The 22803-nt window shown below is 41.5% G+C and overlaps 1 protein-coding gene across 1 annotated transcript; it reads left to right on the plus strand.

Annotated features, from left to right (window-relative positions):
* Nucleotides 1-4029, plus strand: FUT4 (fucosyltransferase 4). The gene is made up of 2 exons (XM_026855406.1): nucleotides 1-1138; nucleotides 3081-4029. Exon 1 carries the CDS (start codon nucleotides 9-11, stop codon nucleotides 690-692), a length of 684 nt encoding a protein of 227 aa, XP_026711207.1. The 5' UTR covers nucleotides 1-8; the 3' UTR covers nucleotides 693-1138; nucleotides 3081-4029.
* The last annotated feature ends 18774 nt before the right edge of the window (nucleotides 4030-22803 follow it).

Consider the following 22803-nt stretch of genomic DNA (forward strand, 5'->3'; position numbering starts at 1 on the left):
GGGTGTGGATGAACTTCGAGTCGCCCTCGCACTCGCCCGGCCTGCGGGGGCTGGCCGGCCTCTTCAACTGGACCATGTCCTACCGCCGGGACTCGGACGTCTTCGTGCCCTACGGGTACCTGTACGCCCCGCCGGCGCCCCGGCCCTTCGTCCTGCCCCGCAAGACGCGGCTGGTGGCCTGGGTCATCAGCAACTGGAACGAGGAGCACGCCCGGGTGCGCTACTACCGCCAGCTGAAGGAGCACCTGGCCATCGACGTGTACGGGGCGCGGGGGCTGGCGCTGGCCGAGGGCGGCGTGGTGGAGACCGTCTCGGCCTACAAGTTCTACCTGGCCTTCGAGAACTCCCAGCACACCGACTACATCACGGAGAAACTCTGGAGAAACGCCTTCGCCGCCAGCGCCGTGCCCGTCGTCCTCGGTCCCCGCAGGGCCAACTACGAGCGCTTCATCCCCCCCGACTCCTTCATCCACGTCGACGATTTCTCTAGTCCCCGGCTGCTGGCCACCTACCTGAAATTCCTCGATAAAAACAAACCCATTTACAGGAGGTATTTTGCCTGGAGGAAGAAGTACGAGGTCCACGTCACCGCGTTCTGGGACGAGCATTTCTGCAAGGTTTGCGAGGCTGTGAGGGCAGCCGGAAATCAAATCAAGACTGTTCGAAATCTGGCCAGCTGGTTTGAAAGCTGATGCTCCTGGCGGGCGAGGCTTGCCCGGCCGGCCCGGGCCAGCGATGGACCGCGTCAAGGCGTAGGGCAGGATGGGTCTCGCAGAGATCATCACCCGAGGTAACATGCGGAAGGCTGTCGTCGGTGAGAGAAGCATACAGGTACAGGGAAACAAGCTGTGAAAACCCTGCTGAAGGAAGCTTTTTACTGAAATGCAAAATTATGAAAGTACAAAGAAACATCTCAGGCGAGATGATTCTTAAAGAGCAAAGTTAAATTTCCATACATCATAGAGATCTGCGGCCTTTACCGTTGTGCATGGCTCGACATAAATACTGATGCCAAGTTCTTCAGCCGCACAGCTGAAACCAATTTTGTCGGTTATGACAGCTTCCTGGACCGTGAAACTTTCTTCTGCTTACGGGGGATACATGATCAGCGCTGGCTTTCTGTACTCCAAAGACAAAAGTGAATATTTTTAACAGTGATTATTATGTGCATGCAAGCTATTTGCAGACAGATTCTGAGCCACAATTGTTGAACTTAAGAATGTAATGATACAGTAGCACTTTTTAGCAATGTTTGAAATTGCATCAGCCAACTAATAATGCTTTGAGCCAAATAATAATTCCATTTAGGAAACAATGTGTGGAGGGGACTGGATCCCAGTGGAACATACAGCTCAGATGTTGTAGAGTATTTCTTCCAATGCCTACCAAAACCATAGGCACGTTTATCCTGTATAAAAGTGGCGAAGAACTTTTAAGTACAGGAAAAGACAGTGTAGAAAAAAGTTGGAACATTTCCACCCTCCCTTTATTCAGGAATTAGAAAATGTTTACAGGAATCTGAATGTTTTTCTCTGCAGAATTACTGCCATATAGGAAAAAGCAGGGAAAGGCTATTAACTAGAAGGTTTTCATTATTGTATTGAATATGTATACAGAAAGGCTAACTTATTTCTCTAGTATCATTAGACAGTCCTGTTGTATTGATTTGGTTTATGGCATGCGTTTTTAAAAATTCTACTGGGTGACACTACTCAGAATGCCACTTTGTTGTTTGTAAAATAACAATTACCACTCCCCCCCCTCCCCCAAACTCAAGTCCCAAATCACTGCCTTCAAAACGAAAATTACTGTAGAGAGTAAGATCTAGCCTGTTGGGAAAATACAGCTTGTGTGAGGAAAGAATATGAAAAGGGAAATATTTATTTTTCTTTGGTTTTGAGGAGTTTTTCCAGCACGTTTTTTTAATCAATAAATAGGTTCCTAAGATAAAACTTCCTTGTCTCAGTGCCTACTGGGAGCATTTATGGTAGTTACTGCCTTTCAGACTCTGCCCTTCTGCTGGAGTCTTCCTAGTAGTGAGTGTGTGGTTACATTTTGGTTACATGAAATCTTGCTTGGTGAAATTCGTAAAGAAACTTCAGTTGTAGTTACACATCTTCAGGAATTTGAGCCCTCCCTGCCCTTTGCAACTATAATGTTTGGTGGCAAAAAATGATAAGCCACAAGAGTCCAGCACAAATGATTAAGGGATTCGTCCAGTTCCTCTTTAAGGAGTTACCCAGAGACTTCATTCAGAATGAAATCACAGGTACAGAACAGGTAGGGAAACAAGAAAGTTGTAAATAAAAGATGGGCATCAGAGCGGGTGAGTTTACTGTCATTTGTGAGTCATGCTTAGGTGAGAAAAGGATTAGATATGACTTTAGCAGTAAGAGATGTTGGGTAGGTGCTTTTAATATTTATGAGCTGACAGCCTACAGTAATTTATTTTAAATTAGATTTTCCCCATGATTAAGTAAGCAGGAACCAAGGATTATTGAAAAAAGGTCTAATAACAATGAAGTTCAGTAATAATTGGCACAGTTTTACCGGATCAGATCTTGCTGGGTCCGATGTTTACTCCCTTCTGCTTTTGTGCAAGGAAGGATGGCTTCATGAACCTTTCTGTTGTTAATGCCAGAGATGCTGTGGAAATTTTATTGGGAAAGGACAGAATACAGTCAACACAGCGTGGAATGTAGTAGTGATGGTCCCTAATGCCATGTTTTCACTTGAACAGGTCTTAATTGATTGTTTGAAGCAAAAGCATGTTCTTCACGGCATGCTCATCTGTTTGTCTACCAGTAGTTGCTACTCCCATAAAATTGATCTTGATGATTTTAAAAATCTAAGTATAGCATTAACAGTCATAGCTAAGTCAGGATGATAGAATCTGTCTCACTTTGAACCTTTTTTTCTGTTCAGTTTTTATCGCAGTTCATGTAAATAGATACAAAAACCCAGTCTGAAAAATGGTGAACTAATATTTAAGATTGCATTACTTTTTATTGGCCTGCTGAAACAAGTGCATTTTTTTCAGTCCTCCTAATTTTTTTTTTTCATTTTCTGAAATTTTCCAGGCACAGAGTTCTTCTGTGTAATCAGGAATGCCACAGGCAGAAGATCAGACTACAGAAGCAGGGGAATTTCCAGAGATTGCAACCCATACTTTTTTCTCAGCCTCTCTAAGAAAAGAAGTTAAAATCTGTGATGAACTAGAGTTTTATAAACTTTAGAAAAGAGCTATGCAATAATTAAAGCATCGTGTTTGAATAAGGTGATCACATTTGTGCTGTATTTGTAAGTTATGCATTGAGTATTGTCAAGAATTGTATAATGAAAACTGTAGTCTTGCAATAATTATTGCAGAGCACTTGTGCTGAGAGAAAAGATGCCTTTTCTAGTTTTGTTGTTCTTGAGTGAGTGTTGCACGCTTTTCCCTTTAGATTTGGGGGAAAATTCAGCCCTGGTCTACAGCTGCTGAAGTCAGTAATACAGCATCTCTATAAATCTGCTTTGGTTTTCGGATCATCCACTCTACCGGCTAATATTTAGTGTACCAATGTAAGTTAAGGACTGGCTTTTGTAATTCACTTTGTAGGGCTCAAGTTTAAAGATGAATAAAACATTTGCCTGGGCAAATTGGATTGCAGATCAGGTACTAGACTCCAAAAGATATTACAAGTGTTTTATATAATCCATCTGTAAAAATTAAGCAAAGTTATTTTCTATTTTAAGTAGAACAGTCTTTTTGAATATATTTTGCAGAAGTGTTTTATTCCGTGCCTTAAAATATTGGGGTGGAGGGAGAGGAAGGAAGATCGTTATCTTCTGATTTTTATAAGAATAAGAAATAATATTACTTTTTGATTATGGTGTAAGCGGAATAGAGAATTATGTGATCCTTTAAGTTACATATTTTATCTCAGGGAATTTTATACTGTAAAGTCTCTTAATATTCATCAAATGAAGTAACTTTGTATTTGTATTAATTATTTAGACTGACACTCAATAAAACTAAAGAAAGGAAGTAGCACAAAATGACCCTATTTTTTAATTTCGTTTTCTCTGTTTCAAAAGCTGTAGAAAACTGCTTTTTAAAGAGAATGAATTTCTTTTCATGTTTGTTTAATCAGTAGAAGTGGCTGATTGTTCACAAGGTAGTCAGACCGTCTGAGGTTAGGAATGAAACCTGGTTGTGCCAAGAGAAAAATATTTTCATAGGAGAGGCTGTGCTGAGTTATTTTCCATATGAAAAGGAGCCTTTATTGAGGTTGGATGTGTGCTGGAAAAATATAATTTCAAACAAACCCAAAACCCAAACTTTCTCTTAACCCACAGAGAATTTGAATGGGTTGGATTTTTCCCTCCCCTTAAATTTCAAAATGAAATTGATATTGTGTTTATTTTGATATTCAGCATGTAGTGCTACAGCTACCTTTTCAGCTGCAGCTTTTTTCATGTTTGTTCATAGTTGTCTTTAACTGAGCAACAAAAGACAAAGGGCCAAAAGCAATTTTCCCTGAGCTTTTGTTAACACTGATTGCAACACAGGAGATCGTTTACCTCTCTCTACTCATCTTCTCTCCTGGTTGGTGTATAGTACTGAGAAATTTCAGCATTTCTGAAACTACCTGCCTAGCCAGAATGGGGTAAGCACCACAGTCCTCACTTTTCTCCTCCTCAGCTGGTTGATGTTGTATCACCATCACATTTAACTTTTGGAAGTAGAGCTTAAACTGACTGCTTGTTTACTCATGCCTGAGAGGGGAAACGTTTTTTTGCTGGTGTTCCAGATGTGATTGGACTCTGTGTTGGGGAAACTGGTGGAAATACTTTTCTGCCAAACATCGGGTACCATTTGTTCAAGCTAGTTTGGTGACTCTTAAGAAGCGAGTTACGCGTGATTAAACTCACTTCCACAGTTCTCTGTCCAACAGTCATGTAAAATGGTATTTAAGAGCGTAAACAGTCCTTTGTAGAGAGTGTAGAGCTGACTTCTAAAATCTGTTGAGAACTCAATGATTTAACATGAAGTTAAGTGGTATTTAACTAAAAATAAATCAGGATCCAAGTATAAAAGCCTATTTCTAATCAGTAAAATAAAAAAAGTCATTATTTGAGTAACTCAGGTGTCACTTGTAACCAACTCCATGTAACAATTATGATCTGTATAATTCTGTATTGTCTTCTTTATGGTCAGTTTAAAAACAATACTTGAGGCCAGAGCATCATAGAATGGTTTGGGTTGGAAGGGACATTCAAGACCATCTAGTTCAACCCCCTGCCATGGGCAGGGACACCTTCCACTAGCCCAGGTTGCTCAAAGCCCTGTCCAACCTGGCCTTGAACACTGCCAGGGAGGGGGCAGCCACAGTTTCTCTGGGTGCCAGTGTCTCACCATCCTTGCAGTAATTAATTTCTTCCTTATATCTAATCTAAGTCTACCTCTTTCAGTTTAAAACCGTTACCCCTTGTCCTATCCCTATACTTTCTGATACAGAGTCTCTCCCCATCTTTCCTATAGCCCCCTTTAAGTACTGAAAGGCTGCTCTAAGGTCTCCCTGGAGCCTTCTCCAGCTGAACACCCCCAACTCTCTCAGCCTGTCCTCACAGGGGAGGTGCTCCAACCTCCTGATCATCTTCATGGCCTCCTCTGGACCTGCTTGAGCAGCTCCACATCCTTCTTTTGTTGGGGACCCCGGAGCTGGATACAGCACTGCAGGTGGGGTCTCATGAGAGCAGAGTAGAGGGGGAGGATCACCTCCCTTGACCTGCTGGCCACACTTCTCTTGATGCAGCCCAGGACCCGGTTGGCTTTCTGGGCTGTTAGCACACATTGCTTGCTCGTAGTCAGTTTTCCACCTACTAATGCCCCCAAGTCCTTTGCCGCAGGGCTGCTCTCAACCCTCTCATCGCCCAGCCTGTATTTGTGCTTGGGATTGCCCCAACCCATGTGCAGGACCTTGCACTTGGCCTTGTTGAACTTCATGAGGTTTGCATGGACCCACCTCTCCACCCTGTCAAGGTCCTTCTGGATGGCACATCCCTGCCCTCCACTGTGTCAGCTGCACCACACAATTATCTATGTCTACTCTACATTCTGCAGATGATTTGCTTTATGATCTTGAGCTAATTACTTAAGCATGAATTTGGTATGGTGGCAGCTATTCCTGTGAGTCTCACCCCAAAGAATATCTGAGAGGAATAAGACAAAGCCTGTTGCTCAGGGGTGCTGCAGGGATTTGGCACTGCTGCTGGTGGTAAGGTGCTCAGTGTGTTCAGGAAGCATCCTGAAGCTATGAGCCATTTTATTTGGAAAATTTTCTCTAAAGGAGTAAATACTTTTCTAATGTCCTTCAAAGATTTTAGTTCCTTGGAATTATAATTGCATGGGTTTAAATTTTGCAAACAGAGTTAAAATTGGACTTTATTTCACTATTGCTCAATATTTTAGTACTATTCTTCTAATAACTATCAAAAGATGGTCCAAAATTTGAAAATTGCATTTCTCTCCAGCTATTAAACCATCTTTTGCCGTTAATCAGCCCACGGGTTAGTTGTATGCATTATGGAAGACAGTTTGGCATTTGCACCCTCAAATTTACCACTGATGTAAAGACACTCCAGGTATTTTGGATGATGGGAAGCTTGGTCCGGGAGGAAACAGAGCACTAGCAATGCCCAAGTTGTGGCATATGATGGAGATCACAAGAGTGCCTATGACTGGAAATTGTCCATCTTCTTTATGAGCAGAAGGCAGAAAGATGATTGCAAATGGAACGCATAGACGATTGGATTGTGAATGTATTTTCATGCATTCATAATGCTACCAAATAACTGTGCAGTGTTAAAGATGATTGGTATATTTGAAGCAAGCACAACAGGGCTACATGAAATATAGCAAAATAATTGTCCTAAAGGCAAAGTTGGATTTAAAATGCAAAAGTGATTCTGAAATACTAATTTTTAAAAAAACAACAAAACAACAACAAAACAACAACAAAAAAGTCTTGCAATTGCAGGAAAGCGTGGATATATATTTTATATTCTTAACTGTGAGAGAGAATTTTGTTGGAAATGCTGACTCTAGCCTCTATTAAAAACAGAGAACATAGGTTCAGAGTTATATCTTACATCTGTTTCTGAATAGGAATGGCCTCCTGAGATTAATGCAGAGCTCTGAACATTTCTATTTCCCTTCCAGTCCCAAACCTACATTTTGCTTGGCTTAATGCTAGTTTCTCTTCTCTGTCATTCACGTGTTGCTCATCAAATATGCACCCCTGTGGGTCTGATGGCTTCTCACTATGAAGAGAAGAGCTTCTCAGTTTGGAGAAGCGGAGCTTAGAAGAAAAAAATTAATATATGGATGTTCACTGAGAATTTTGGTTGGACTTTGCAGTAGTCCTGGGATAAATGCAAGTAGGCGGTAGAGGCTGAAAACAAAATAGAGGAGCATGTTTTATGGCAGTATTTTGTCTAAGACCCCAGCCTGAAGCAAAACACCTAATCAGATTTTAAGGCTGAGAGTTTATGCTGTGAGTTTTCTATGTATTGGTGAAGACTATTTCATCAGGTATCCCTGAAGATTCCCACTGCTATATTATCTCATTATCACAGAATCACAGAGATGGACCGTGAACACAAAGACTTCATTCAGTATGTCTGTGCTGTGAAAAAATGAGTTTGGTTAATTAGAGCACAATCTGCTGGGTTCAGGCTCTGATAAAGCACCGTCAGGCATATTGATGAAAAAGCACAGATTCGCTGCCCTGTCTGTTACAGTAACTGTGGTGAGGAATGTTTTCTTCACTGAATCTTTGGAGAAAAGTCAGAGCCTGCATGATGCTGAATTACTCTTCCTTGTAATTCAGAGTGGGTTCTATTCCATTGCGCTGCCATTATGTCAAACCTAGATTTTATTCTTAAATACAGATATTAAATGTACTCTACCGTTTTACACTAGTGCTTCAGAATAATACTAAGAGTTAAAAAATATATTTCACTGGTGTAACTGTGAAAAGGAAGTTGTTTGTGAATTTATAGCACTGAGATAAGAACCAGGAGGGTTTTGCTGTAGAAGTTTCCTCTGTAGTTGTGGACAAGTTATTTGTGAATATAGGACTGGTCTGAAGCACTGGGTCCTATGCAGACTTTAAGTCCTCTGGGACTGATCTTCTCTTGTGCAGGAGCACATCTGACTTCCAGAGATACTCCAGGCATACACTGCTGCAGTCAGCTGCGTGTGCTGTGGGCTTTATCTGCTCGTTTCTACCTTTGCCCCCACATGACAAAAAGAGAACAAGCTCCTCTGTCTCTTCTCTTGCAATCTTCTGTCCCTTTCCCATCCTCATTCTGGATGATGCTCTTAGTGCTGAAGGAAGGTGAAGACGAAAACATCTGTGACAGCCAGCATGAGTGTGAGCTCAAGAGAGAGCCTGAGCAGGCAGCAGGTTAATGAAGGGAGAGAGAGAGATATTCCTCCTGACACTTCCCAACATATAACCTTCTTAAACCTTTGGAAGAAAGGTGTCTGAAGGCAAGGGAAGGCACAGGCTAATTTCAGTCCTTTTTCACACCTGGAGAATTGCTAGTTTATCTGAGATTGTTGTAGGAGAGGAGAGAAAATGCATCCCCTCTCCTGCCCTCTTCCCTTTTGTAGGCTGAGCTGAAGCCACCTGGATCCAGTGGCTGCCTCTGCTGAAACAACTGCCCCATGGAGTATGAGCCTTCAGAATGTCACAGAAGGCACTAACCCAACTAAAACTATGGCTACTTGTTGGAAGGTAAGGTGCTTATGACTCCAATTATGTTAGTAGGAGATTCAACACTGATCTCATTGGAAACAGGGTTTCACTCAGCTTGTCTCTGCCCATAATAATGGATAAAAGTAATTACTGAAAATTATGCTTCATCCAGAATGTAAAAAGTGAGCATTCTTCTGAGTTCTTTTCAAGTTATTAAGGTAACTTAATCCTGGAAGTTATGACAGTTTTCTTTATTTTTGTGCTCTGTGCTGAATATTCAGTTTTCAAATATCCATTATATCTTGTGAAACCTGATAGAAGGAGGGGACTAGGATGGCCATGCTCAGCACAGGAAGATGCAGGTTGCATATCAGCAGCAAAGTAAAGAAGGCAATTCACATCAATAAAACCAGAAAAGAAGAGGTTAGCTTGGGCAGGGATAGCAACTGAAATGTTCACTTGGAGAACCCAATTAATATGAAAAAACCCCAAAGAGTCTATTCTGTTTCTTTTATTTCCATATTAGCTGTAGAGGGAAAGATGCTTCTCGCTCATTCTAGCAGTCCCTTTGTGGGTAACCTCTCCCACAGGAGGTATCTTTCTGCTTTGGAGTTTACAAATAACTAGAAATGCGAGGTCAAGATCTCAACTGATGGACACCAGCATGCCCACCTTTACCTCCTGAGGTTCTTCCTTTCATTCTTGGAATATTACGTACCAATTACTTACGTCTTCAGAAAGCTGCATTGAATAAAGATTTATAGAACATATCATGCCTTTGGTTTTGGTATTTAGTTTTCCCTTCAGATTCTTTGCCTGAGGTTGTATGGCACTTTGTCATTACAGTTTAGTAATTTCTGTTTCTACTCATTAGGAAGTTATTAAAGTGAAGAGTAATTCACAGGAGCTGGTGGGTTCTTAGGAAACTTTTTTTTTTTTTTTCTGTGCCTACTGATACAGACGAAGAAATCTGCCCTCCTGCTCAGGGTCAAGGAGTGAGGAAGACCCGTGTTCTTACTATAGATCTGCTTTATGTTGAGTTGCAGATTACTGAGAAGCAATAGTAGGATACCATTAACAACTGGTTTGTTAGGAATAGTCCAGTGTGCAATGCACATCCCAGAACTCTGTCTTATCCCATTCAAGTTGCTGACAAATCCTGCCCAGCCCTTGTAGCAAAGTTGTGCAGGCTTTGGGGACATACCCTGGACCTGCTATCTACTGGGTGGCAGCACCAGGACAGCTGAGACAGAGTGATGGGAGGATTCTGGTCCATGTTTCTGTCCACCCAGTATATGGGCAGATGCTGAAGCTTGGGGCATCTTTGGTCCATCCTGGACCACTGGTTTTTAGATGACTCTCGAGCAGCCCCCAAGGGCACCACCTTGGTGCAGGTTGGTGCAGGTAGTACAAATGAGTGGCAGACCTGGGCTTGATTCCATGTGTGAGATGGAGGAGATAAACAAAAGTCACCCAAGATAATTTTTTTTAAGTTGCTGAAGTATTTTGAACCCCATTGCCTAAAGAATTTGAGCAATGTGAGGAACATCAGAATAAAACACAAGAGGAGAGACCCCTTTGGTCACAGGCACAGACTTTTCCATAGCCTCAGAATGTTCACGTGCCTAAAACCTGCAGAAACAATCTGGGAAAGCCCCATAAGCTTTCTCCCATGTGCAGCAACAGGAAGAGAGCAGAAAAAAATCAAAGACATCATCAAGGCTGTAAAAGAAATGTGTTAGATGAAAAACTTGCAGGAGCCTGGAAGTCTGACAAGCAGCCCTTGTGACCTGACCAGAACAGGGGCTGGGGGGGGTGGGAGTCCTTTCTGATCTCACATCTGGGAGTAATTTTACTGTGAGCATACGAGCACAATACATGATCCTCTCAGCCCCTAGTTTGAGTATCACCAGTAGGACCATCAGGGCACTGAACAACAAGTTCATCTTCAGTCTTTCAGAAGAAGGATGAATCTCACTCCTCCCTTTTGTAGATGCATGAAGCACAGGGGCATAGGCCACTCTCCTTGTAACGGTTGCTCACTTGTGACATATTGTCGGATAAATTCTCTTCCCAACGTTGCCTCAAGGGCAGAGTGATTTTAGCCAACCTTTTTGGTCATACAACTCTACAAGCTCTCAGCAACGGTCTAACCTCTCCAGACAGCTAAGCTAAACATTGTCTGCTGGCTGTGGGACAGCTAAACGTACTATTCAGGCATTTGGATAGACTTTTTACAGTTTTAAATATTTTCTCTCTTTCTGTTGCTTTAGTGATTGATGTGTCTCCCTGTGCAGTTAGTTATCTGTTACATGTCTGCTGTGGGCCATCTTCCACATCTTCCTCTCATTGCCCTCTTAGTGAACTGATTACCAGCTCAGCCTCTTGGGTAGGTTAGTCTGGTCTGGCGGGTTGTGATAGTCAATGGAGAAGTAGCATCATGAAACAACAGATATGTAGGTGTTTTTCTATTTTGGTGGCCTTTTGGGATTGTGAATAGCTAGGCTGGGGAGTTACCAAGTAGCTGGGAAGAGAAGTTCATTGAAGAACTGAATTATGTATCTCCTGGCCTTAACCAAAGCTAATTACACCCAAAGAACAGAAGAGCTTCTAGAAGGCAAGTGTCCCTAAATGGCAAAATGAAGAAACTCTCCATACTTGCACTGTAATGTTTCCCGTGCCAGAAATGGGGATGGAGAATTCTCCATTTCTTTTTCCTGAACACCTGTTTCCCTGCAAGTTTAGGTTTGATCATTGACTGCCTCAGAGCACTCCCTCATCTTGTGCTTCTTCCCATAACTTGTGAACCTGCTTGATCCTGCTTAATTCCAAGGGGATCTGGACTGTTATAACCCGTCCTTGAGGCCATCCACTTTCCTCTAGCAGATGTGTAGGGACAGTGAGCTCTGTGTGGGTGTGCCCACGGCTCAGATCCCATGCTCACATCGACCTGGGGAATGCAGAGACAGACCTGACCATACCGTTGAGCTCTGTGAGATGCCTGCTCCTCCCAGGCATCTCTACACCCCTGCATCTTGTAGCTTGTCTAAATACTTGAGCAGTGTTACCTGTGGGTATGCTGGCCCTGCACAGACAAGCAGTGAATACAATGGCAGGTCATATCTTGGCCCCATATCCTTAATCAAGCCCACAAGCCAAAGCCACAAATTAGCTCAGATATCTCTAGGTACAGCCTTTACAAGGTGTTGGATACCTCAGAAAGACTTTATCAAGAAGGCAGAGTGTTATGTGGCCCAAAGAGAAGGTAGTCTGCTTTTTTTTTCCTGATGTTAGCTCCTAGAGTATGTGCAAGCTGCCAAAAAAAAAAAAAAAAAAAAAAATGCTGCTTGTATTGTTCTGTCAACATGCACATATCCTGTGGATTTCACAAGTGATTTTAGAGTATATAGAGTGTCATCATCTCATGTGGAAATTCCTGCTTATTATCGGTCTTGACCATGATACAAACTAGGAAGCCAGCAATTTGATCAAAACTTTTAAAAATAGATAAACTTTTCTATGTCATGTCCATCTCTCTTGGTCTGGATTGGGACTAGTGTTTTAACTCATGCTGGGAGAGCACAATTACTGCACTGGTGTACTGTGCTCTGCTGCTTTTGCATTTCTGGCACAGTCTAACATCTTTAAGGCTGCCACAAAAACATGTGCAAATGAGCAAAGAAATAGAACAGATTTCATCAGTTCAGATGAAATTGTCATTTTGTAACCCTTAGGTTAAAACTTAAGAATGAAGAATATAATTTGAAATGAAGAGTATAACTGAAGTTACACAAATAAAAGGCAATTTTGGAACTGGGAAGATGCTGTCTTGTGTTCAAGTGATTCTACTGTCGATTCCACTTAGAATTTAAATCTGATCCCTTCAGCCTCAAGGCAGACTGGATGAGAGCCCATGTGCTAAGACAGGGCTTGCTTGACAGAAGACAAGTGAGAAGTGGACAACTGATTTCATCACTGCCTTGTGATTACCTATCACTAGTCACCACTTTTTAGGCTGGATGGCAGATCCATCTCTGGCAAGGTGAAGGTTTTGTACTTGTAAGCTCATTTTTGCTGCTCTTCAAGGCGAAACCAGAGATCCTAACCAGTGCTTATTTATTTGCAGCTTTAATGTGTCATATGGATGCATGTGTTGATTCCCTATGGCTTACCTACAGGCTTTAGTTTGAAGTTTCTTATGAAGGAGCAACATGGATATAATTTCTAGGTTTTAGAAATTTACAAAATACAAATTTACAAAAATACAAATTTACAGTTTGCTGCAAGATGCTTCATAATCAAAGATCCCACAGGCAAAGCAAACTGCTATACCATTAAGACTTGGACCCAGAAGTACTTGAGCATTTCTCTTGATATTGAAATTAAATACGATTTGCACATCTGTAGGAATCTGTATTTAGATTGGAAGCACCCTCTTCACGTCCTGTCTCCGTACATCCCTACTGCATTCAGCTGATCCTTCTCAGGAAGGCTGAAGTCCTCCCTTGGACTTGCAATCTAGATATACTTATGCATGTGTAAATGCTGAAGGAATATGCCCTGGGTGACTGACAGGTCCTTAACAGAACAAAAAGTATCCTGTTGGTTGGTTGGAGCCTGAATCTGGCCCAAGACCTCACCACAAGGGAACACTGGCTTGTTCTCACAGAGGGGTCTGATGACAGTGTGCCTCCTGGTTTCATCTTGTTTCTCATGGTATTTACAGTACATTAAAGCCTTCTATATTGATTCTTCTAAAATGTACTGCTGGATCAAAGGAAATGTATGCATTTGTTTCAGTGACATCTCACCCGTCTGGTTTTACCAGAGCAGGATAAGAAACATCACCGAGACAGTCTACTCTATTTAATTTCCAGGGCTGTCAATCATCTGATTTTACAGGTACATCTCCATTATACTAAAAGAAAATAAGTTCAGTTACATATCAGGTTACTTGGTTTATATGATGAAAACTTAGTGTTAACATTAAGCTGAAAGAATGTATGGCTTTAGTGGAAATGTCACAGAAATTTATCTTTATTTCAGCCTCTACAATGTCTAAAACATGGGAGAGACATCTGAGGAGTTTCAAAATCCTGTGACCAGCCATGGCATCTTTCCTATCCTTCACTCTTAGGACCATATTCTAGATATTTCAGTGTTTTCTCAGAAGGCAACTTGTGCTATGTGCTTGTTGTTGGTAATAACAGAAATTGATTTCCTTTAAGCCATGAGGGTATATGGACATGCTATCTACACATAGCTGGTGCAGAAGGGGACTCCATCTTCTTGAAACTATTTAATTTGATCCTTGAACTTCTTCCAACTGCCCAATGGAATAGAAAGAGCTTCATCTGTGTCTCCTGCCCTTCCCAGTGCAACAAGGCAGATCTGCTTGCTGCTTCCCTGGGTGTGAAAGCTCCTTGGGAACCCATGGGATACATCTGTGATTCTTTCTCTATGTCAGTTACACTTTTTTTTCCTGCTCTTGTCTTATGATAACAACTCTCAAACTAGTGCCTCAAGCTGATTCTTAACAGGAGCAATATATATCAGCATAGGTTCTTCACAAAATTTTAGGGAATTGTCCTTCAAACTAATGAAGCAAAGAAGCTCAAAGTGCCAGAGAAGCCTATAGCCCCAGAGTAGAAGCCAGGTTTCAATTCTTCACCACTTAGATACACCCTGTATTAAGGTGTCAGTTGGTCAAATCTCATTGTGTTTTGATCTTCAGGGGACACACCAAGATTTTCAATGACCTGATGCACTACCCATCATCTACTGTGCTTCATTTGCCACCCTGGGGACACACTGTGGCAATAGAGAATGTGTTTGTGTCTGCACACAGCAAAGCATGTACCATCTTGGGGGTGTTGGATCAGAACAGCAGGCCATTGCTTCTTGGAGCAAACAGCAATGCAGTGGGCTGCTCAGTGCCAGTGGCAGCCCTTGTCACCCATCCTTGGCCAGGCTTCTACATATTTTGGCTAAAATGAAGTGATTTTCTTCATCTCTGAAGATGGTGTTTCCTATTCTCTTTGAAGTTTAACAGAGAATTAATTTGCTCTCCCATGCATGGATATCCAGAGTAAAACCTCAAAATAATGGGCTAAAGTGAACAGAAGAAACGATCTACAAATTAGAGAACAATTTTCCTTAATCCTCAGCCCGTCTTTGGAGATAAAAGTGCCCTGAAGAGTAATACATGTACTAGCTAATGAAACTCACTGCTGGCAATGTCCTTCTTTTATAGGAAGAGTGGGCTTCTAGCTCAAAAGCTACTACCAATTTTAAATAAGACAGCATTGAACAAGAAGAATCACAGGCTCTTTGGTAGCTCATACCAGGTCCCAAATACCATTCTGGATATTTTAAGTTAAAATCAGCATATTAGATTTTATCCATGACTTGAAATGGTCAGTGTCTCCCAGAACAAAGGGGTCAAAGACACAGGGGAAAATCAGTTACAGAAGTGAAATCCAATCCCAGGAGGTCACCTTGGGAAAAGCTTGGAGACAACCCTAGATCTCAGTTGACCCAGTTTTCATACTGTTGTCCTTATCTGAGAGCAGTTTTCTGGCCTGGCTATGTATTACCTTCTGTTACTGTGATCCAGTCCTAATATAAGATAAGCACAGATAACTGAGACAAAGCCTGCATAGAAAAAGACACAGTTGGAAAAATGCCTAGGTACACCAAACATTCCTCTTTTGCCAGGGGCGGGTCAGGCTATCATAATACTTCTGGTTTGTTATGTATTTGTATTACATGTGGCAGCTGAGTCCCATCAGTTTGGTACACGGATATAATTGTCACTTGTCCTTCTGGTTCCTTTCCAGAAACGAGATAGGTTATCTCAGTCCTCGCTGAGGCATTGCCAGGTGACTCTCACTTGAGGCCAGGACTCACCTGAACACTGAATCCTTTGTTCCACTGCCCAACCTTGGGTCAGACAATGAGCAAATAATCAGATTGCTGTTCACTGACAACCTGTTTTCCTTAGAACATGCCCAGAGAGACTGTGATCAAAAGGTTTGAAAACTGGTGGGTTTTTGACAGATCTTCATCTAGCCTCCAATACCTTTGGTGTAATTAAAGTGCTAAGCTCCTAAATAGAGACAACCATACATGCAGTGTTTTACTCTAAATAAGATATATGTCCATGGATAGATACACAGAAATATTGATCTCCTTTGTTTGGAAAACAATTTACTTTGCTTGTGGACTATAAGCAGATTTGCTTTTCCACTCACTGTCACACCAATGAGGACAGATGGAGGGTACATGCTCCTGAAAACTGAATGGTTCCTTTTAAAAGACAAACAATATGGCTAATTTCCTCTGTGGGTATTGATAAATGCACTGCACTTGCTTTTAGATCTCTAACGGTATAGCTGATACGTTGTATTTTGAGGTCCTTTATGTTATCTCTGTGTTAAGAGTTATAAAAACAATGAAGGACTTGTCTAGGGCTTCCTGTGTCTCACCTCTGTTAATGTCAGACTATAAAATCCACTTGGCTAGCACCTGCCAGAGCTGCTGCAGGAGCGTGTTCCCTGCCATAACTGTGCCAAGATGGATCAAAGATCTCAGATTTCAGGCATTTTGGATTCAGAAGAAAAGAGCTCAAACTCAATCCCCTAACCTGCACGCCGTTAGTATGGAGGATGGGATCTAGGGTTCCATGCAGCATAATGATGCTACACACTTCTGTGGTCCAGTCTGGTTGTCTTGTATGTCTACAAGTGTATCTGTGGGACCCTGTGGAGAGAGAGTCTCTGCAGGTAGCGGGGTGCTAAAGTTGCTACTCATAATAAACCCCATGGTGTCTTGGGTACAAGGAGTGCATGGGATTGGGTAAGGGCATTAGTTTCAGCAAGATTTTGCAAGTGCACGTGGGCAAGTGCTACAGCTTGGCATCCTCAAAGTAGTAATTAATGTCTGTCCATAGCTGAGGGCGGGCAGGGAAAAAGGTTTTATCCTCTTTCCTCTCTTTATTGATTTCCCCTCTTTGAGCTCTTGTACTAGACACTGACATTATGAAAAGATCAACTCTACATTTCTCTAACTAAAAAAAAAAAAAAAAGAAAATAGCTGTATTAATCTGGGGGAGACTTCTTTTAACTCTTGAAAGACATTACTGTACTGAATATACAATGAATGCTGTATATGCTGCACAAAACCAGGCGTTTCTCATCCTTTAACATACTTTATCTATGCCTCCCTAGCCAGTTATTTCTAGGATGAGATGAATCATGGCCTGTTTCTGCCCAGTGACTATAAAAGGAGCTTAAAATAACCATCTCAGATTTTTTATAACCATTTTTGTTGTATTGCTCTTTCTTAATTTAGCTTCACAGTTATGCTTAGTTACAAAAACCTGTTTGTAAACCAGAAGGCATCAGATCTGTTATGCCAAAACTAAACACAAAATTGTTTTATCTAATAAAATATGATTTGAAGTGTATAAAATACTTGCAGATGATAAAGTAACCCACCTAAAGATCTCCAGAGTGGTGGTTTGCTGAGGCAGATGCTCTGGCAGCTCTTGAGTGCACTGGGTGGTGTGCGGGTACTGGGGCTCTCCCTGCCTATCGTGTTCCCAGCAGAAGAAACAGCAAACACTCCTTTTCTGACCTATTCTAGACATCTGTGCTGAAGTGAGCTGAAGTTGATTGGAGGGCTTGTTTCCATCCCCCAGGACTCCCTTTGCAGTTGGGTACCATTGCAGAAGTGAGGTGTCTGCAGCACCAGCATCCCTCTGCAGCATGATGGACCTGGTCAGAGGGTGCATGAGGCAGGTGAGGCTGCAGCAAGACTGTGTCCCAAAGGAGCTCACTTGGGAAAACACGAGGTGAAACGTGCTGGGATGGCGCTGGCAGAAGGGCACGCATGGTACAGCACAGATGTGGCTGTATTTGTGATTGTTATTTGGGGTTTCATGGGTGGAGTAACAACGTCTTGCAAGACCACTGCAGATGTGCTGAACTGGTGGCTGCTTGGGCTTTGCAGCCTGAGAAAGGACCTTCCACCAGGGCTGACCACAGGGGAGCATCACACCTGACTCCACAATGTGAGCACCAAGCTAGCCACTCTGCTCCGCTTAAACAAATCAGTGGCAAATGACATTATAAGCTCATTAAGACAGGAACCATCTCTTTTGCTCTCTGTCTTGTTCTTCACTTTATTTCTGACATTGTCACAGTAGAGATAATAATGGTGTTATTAAAACAAATTACAGGGTTGGTGTAATGTATCATTTTCTGACCAAAGTTATTGTTATTTATGAGCATTAGGCACAGAATGCTGTAAATAAAGAAATTTCAATAGGTATAAAAATAAAACACTGGGTTTGTTTCTTAAAATAAATTATATTTATTTTAAAAATAATTTATTATTGCTTATTCTTTTGTAAACTTTAGTAAATTATCTTGTAATATTTTGTAAAATAATTTATCTTTACATTTCTGAAAAGAAAATTAATAAATTATCATGCCATACTAGTCATTAAGCCAACTGGGACCAGTTTAGTAAGATTAATTTTGCATTCTGATGCTGTGTACTCTGCTGGCTAAATGAAAAGCAATTAACTATAATGAACCTTTATAATTGCTATTCATTTTGCAAACCCAGGAAAATCAGAAGACTGCAATACTAGCTGCATCTAAACGTCATCAATCCAACTGGACCCATTAGGAATTAGGCTTTTCTCCATATTCCCATTTTCTCCATGCACTTTTTCCATACTGCAGGAGAGATTGTATTCACAGTGCCAGAACAGGGGAGAAAGACTCACTGTAAGGTTCAGGATTGAGAAATAAATACGAGAAAGTTGATATCAGATGCCAGAGCTCATAAACCGGGTAGAATAATGGCTTTTCTTATTGCATTACTCTGAATTTTTGGGGTGTGGTTTAGACGGTGGCTGAGCACTGGGAGAAGGGACCTCACTGGTTTTGCTGTGTGTCTCATAAGGCTGAAGCTTTAAATCAGCGCTTGGAAACACAAAAGCATCTTTGTGCAAAGTGCTCATCTCTGGTTTTAGGTAGACAGTACCTCCGAGAGGGTGCTCAGAACATGTGTAGGAGTTTCCCTCTGCCACGAGAATATTTTGAGATATCTGTTTTTTGACAACCCAATTTTCTTTGCATGCTTCAACTCCCTGGCTTCATGTTCTGATGAGACAGTTCTGTCAAGCATTTCTAATTTTTTTGATTCAATGGATTAAGAATTCTAACCCAGCTGAAATGCAGCTAAAAAAAAAAAAGAAAAAAAAAAGATGGTTTTCTCTTTTTTTGAGTAAATATTATTTGTATGTTTTAAATAAAAACTTTAAATACAAATTTAAATACTATTTTTAAAAAAAAACTTTACAACTGCATTTTGTCTTGGCTGTGTCCTACTATTGCTCAGATTTAAGAGTGAGGTACCAGGATCATTTGGACACAAAGCACCATGGTGGTCCCCTGTGCCTCACCCACCTCTCACTGGCAAACACCAAGCGCTTCCCAAATTCATCAGGCACTCCGACAATGTTAGTCCATCAACCACCTCTTTGCTCCTTAAAAGCAGATGCTTGCTGACATTTGTCTCCTTCTTTTACACCAGCACAGGGAGAAAGGGATGAGAAAGAGGTATTTAAAGAAGGTGAAGGCGGTGCTTAAGAAACGAGGTTACTTTCCACTGCTGATGACATGCGCAGTTGTTGAGCTCCTTCTCTCACTGCTGCTCTCCTTCCTTTCCTCCAGCTTGTCTTCCTCTCAGCATTATGAACATCTATTTGTTTATCTCTTGTAATAGGTTTTAAATCTGCTCAAAGTATTTGGTAATTTTTAGAAATACTATGATTCTTTTTCATATTGGTACGGTGCAGGAGCAAAATGTAGGGCTCATTGCTACCGTCAGCAGTTAGCTGAAGGACATGCTCGTTCAGATCTTGGCAGGAAGGTATCTCTAAACATCACCGTAGGGTGAGATGGGATCTTGTAAGGAAACACATCAAGCTGTTTTCTGTTGCTGGCTTTTCAGTGTGAGCTATTTCGATGGGACGGCCCCTCTGTGCCTGTCCTAATCCCTACTCAGAGGATTATGGCATTGCGCTTCATGAGGGGTATTGGCTGATGTAATCCACTGCTACGTGAGAGATTTGCTGTAGGACAGTGCTGAAATGCAAAGCAGTATTTTTACTCAAAAGATGCTGGTATGTTGTAGTAGTCCTTTTATGTTTGGAGCTATGAAAAATCAGAACAGCGTAATGATGTGCTGCTTGTGACAGTGCCTATCATCTGGAATTTGAGTTTTGTATTGAACACCTCACTTCAGCCCTATTTCTCTGTTTTATTTTACAATGTGACCATAAGCCTTCTACAGGCGTCTGCCTCCTGTGACAGAGATTTGCAGGGCTCGTTCAATTTGCTTTCAGTGCAGTTGGTTTTTTGATTCTGAGTCTTGTTTCTATAGTCCTTCAGAAGACCCTTGAAAGTTAGGTCATTGTCCATTTCCCATATTTACTTGTAGTTTCAGAGTTAATTTTTTCCATTTCTCCCTTATTTTCTCTATCTTCATGATTTCTGTAAGGTAATACCTGTTGATAATGGAATATTAATTCTTTTGTTCACACACTTATATCTTCTTATTCTTCAGCGGAGAAGATATTTTTATCACAAATCAATAAGAACTAATGTATTACTACCAATGACATCTTAAACCAAAATTTTTCATTTAAAACTGACTTCTGTAGTGGAATTGCAGGGAAAGTGGACACAAGTATCTACAGTCAAGGTTTGCTGAGGTTTCCTGCAGTTGTATCAATACCATGTAATGATAGACTCAAAATTAGATTCAAGGTGCCTGCTACTTGCTTGGCTTTACAACCTCGAGGAATTTCATGGAAAAGCTGAAGCATCTGGTGCACTGCCCCTTTTCTGTCACAAAAGCTAGAAACTTTTAATCTTGCTGATGTAGATCGATAGGTATGCAATTTTGCATGTATGTTTTGCAAGAAAAATTTAAAAATGATGGCTTATGTGAGTGCCTTAAAAATTACACTTTCTGGGCCTGGCTGTGTCATGATGCTATTGGCCAAAATGCCCCCATGCGCCATCTCCTGCCCTGCCAGACTTTATAATGTGGCAGTTTTTCCCAACTGTTTTTGTCCTCTCCAGAACTGGCTGTGTTTCCTGTCAAATGGGCAAATTTTGAATGTGCTTAATTGAATTGACTTTTTTTCCTAGTTGTGTTATAAGGCACATAAGCTTTAATTGTCAGGATTGCCTGTCTTCTGTTTTTATACACTTGAACATATTTCAGGGTATTTTTAAAAGAAAAAAAAAAACCCTGAAGAACTGTGATAAATCAGAGCTCTACCACATACCTTAAAACGGTGTCACTGTACCATGTTGGTGCTGTTACAGTGCGTGGTTGTCTTGCAGGCACGTTGCTTGAGTGGCCTCATCTCCACAGTAGAAGACTTCAGAGTTGTGGTGGGGTGCTGTACGGCAGCGGTGGCCAGCCTCTGCTCCAGGCAGGGCTTCCTGACACAGTGCTGACTGGTTTCTGGTGCAGAGGCACCAGTCATGCTCCACATTTCCAGCAGCCCACTGTTCCTCCTGCTTGCGTGCAGCTTGATGAGGTTTCTGAGATGCTTTTCTTCCTCACACATCCTCAGGACATGGTCAGAGTAGCTCAGTAAATGGAATTAAAGGAAGCCACTCATCAATGGCCTTGATTTGTGGGGGGTTTATTTGGCCCCAAAACACACTACCTGACTTAATAGAGGCAATTTTAAATTTAGTCCCAAATTATTCTCTTTTACATCTAAGGAATTTCTCTTTAGGATGATTTTATTTCACTGTCTAGTCTCATTTTCTGAGCCAAGCTACCCATTGATGTTTCATGCATTGCCATAATTCTGACCAGTGTTTTTTCCATTTTCAGTATCTTTTGGTAAGTCTTCTACTATTGGGTAGTATGTGGGAAGATTGTGAAGAAATTCTTCAAATAGCAAATTGGAGAGAATTTCTCCTCCCTCAGAGCTGGTGGCAATTCTCTAGAACAAGCCCATTTATCTGTTTCTTTTTTTAACTCCTCTGCTTTTGTTATCCAGGAATTGGGTATTTTAAATGAAATTTTAGTTTCAAAATATTGTGCTCATTTTTCTTCCTGCAAATCAGCTTTATTGATGAGTTTTACTTTAAAACAATATCCCCACCACCATACCAAACCACAGAACTTTGTTGTCATGTTTTGGATATTCCAGATTCTTGACAGAAATTCTTGTTCCTATCAGCAGTACCTCTAGCAGAAGGGAAAGAAATGTAGGGAAAAAAATGGAAATGCAGCTGTTTTGTGGATAAGAACAGGAAATATAAATTTTGCTTATATGCTGGTTTCTAGAGATAATGATGTTCCGTGTATTATAAGCATGACAAAGATTTCTAATGTTAGGATTGATGCACATGGACACATATTAGACAATGCATGGCTATTCTTTTATCTATTTATTTTTATTGCTGAGATATGTGTTATGAGTAAGGTGGGAAGGACCTTGTTGTTTTTGACAGATGCTTGTCCAACTTACAGTGATTTCATTGACCTCCACAAACACTGTGCTCAACCCACCTTACTTTTGGAAACTGCCTGGACATCCCAGGTGTCTGCGGGTTGCTGTCAGTCCAACACAGGACCTTACAGGAGATCTGGTTCAGCCAGTGGAACCAGGCAGGATTGTCCTGACATGTCACAAATGCCACCAAGGCCCACAGGAGTTCCTGGGTCAGCTACCCACACTGGTGACATCCCATATCATGACAGGGGCTCTAGGGACACCCTACCTGATTGACAGCTACTGCTCCAGAGAGATGCATGTGTCCTGTGGATTCTGTGTCTGATCTGCCTGCTTGGACATTCCAGGGCACCTCAAACAGAGCTCTGGACATTCCAAGAGCATCTCAAACAACACTTGACACCTGAAACAAGCCTTGAATTTCTCCTGCTGCCAGTTAAACCAACTGACTTATTTCCTTTTTTTCTGTGGGTACAGAAAGCAGTTTTC

The sequence above is a fragment of the Athene cunicularia genome, assembly GCF_003259725.1.
Source record: "Athene cunicularia isolate RWA chromosome 1 unlocalized genomic scaffold, athCun1 chr1_part1, whole genome shotgun sequence".
Classification (NCBI taxonomy): Eukaryota; Metazoa; Chordata; class Aves; order Strigiformes; family Strigidae; genus Athene; species Athene cunicularia.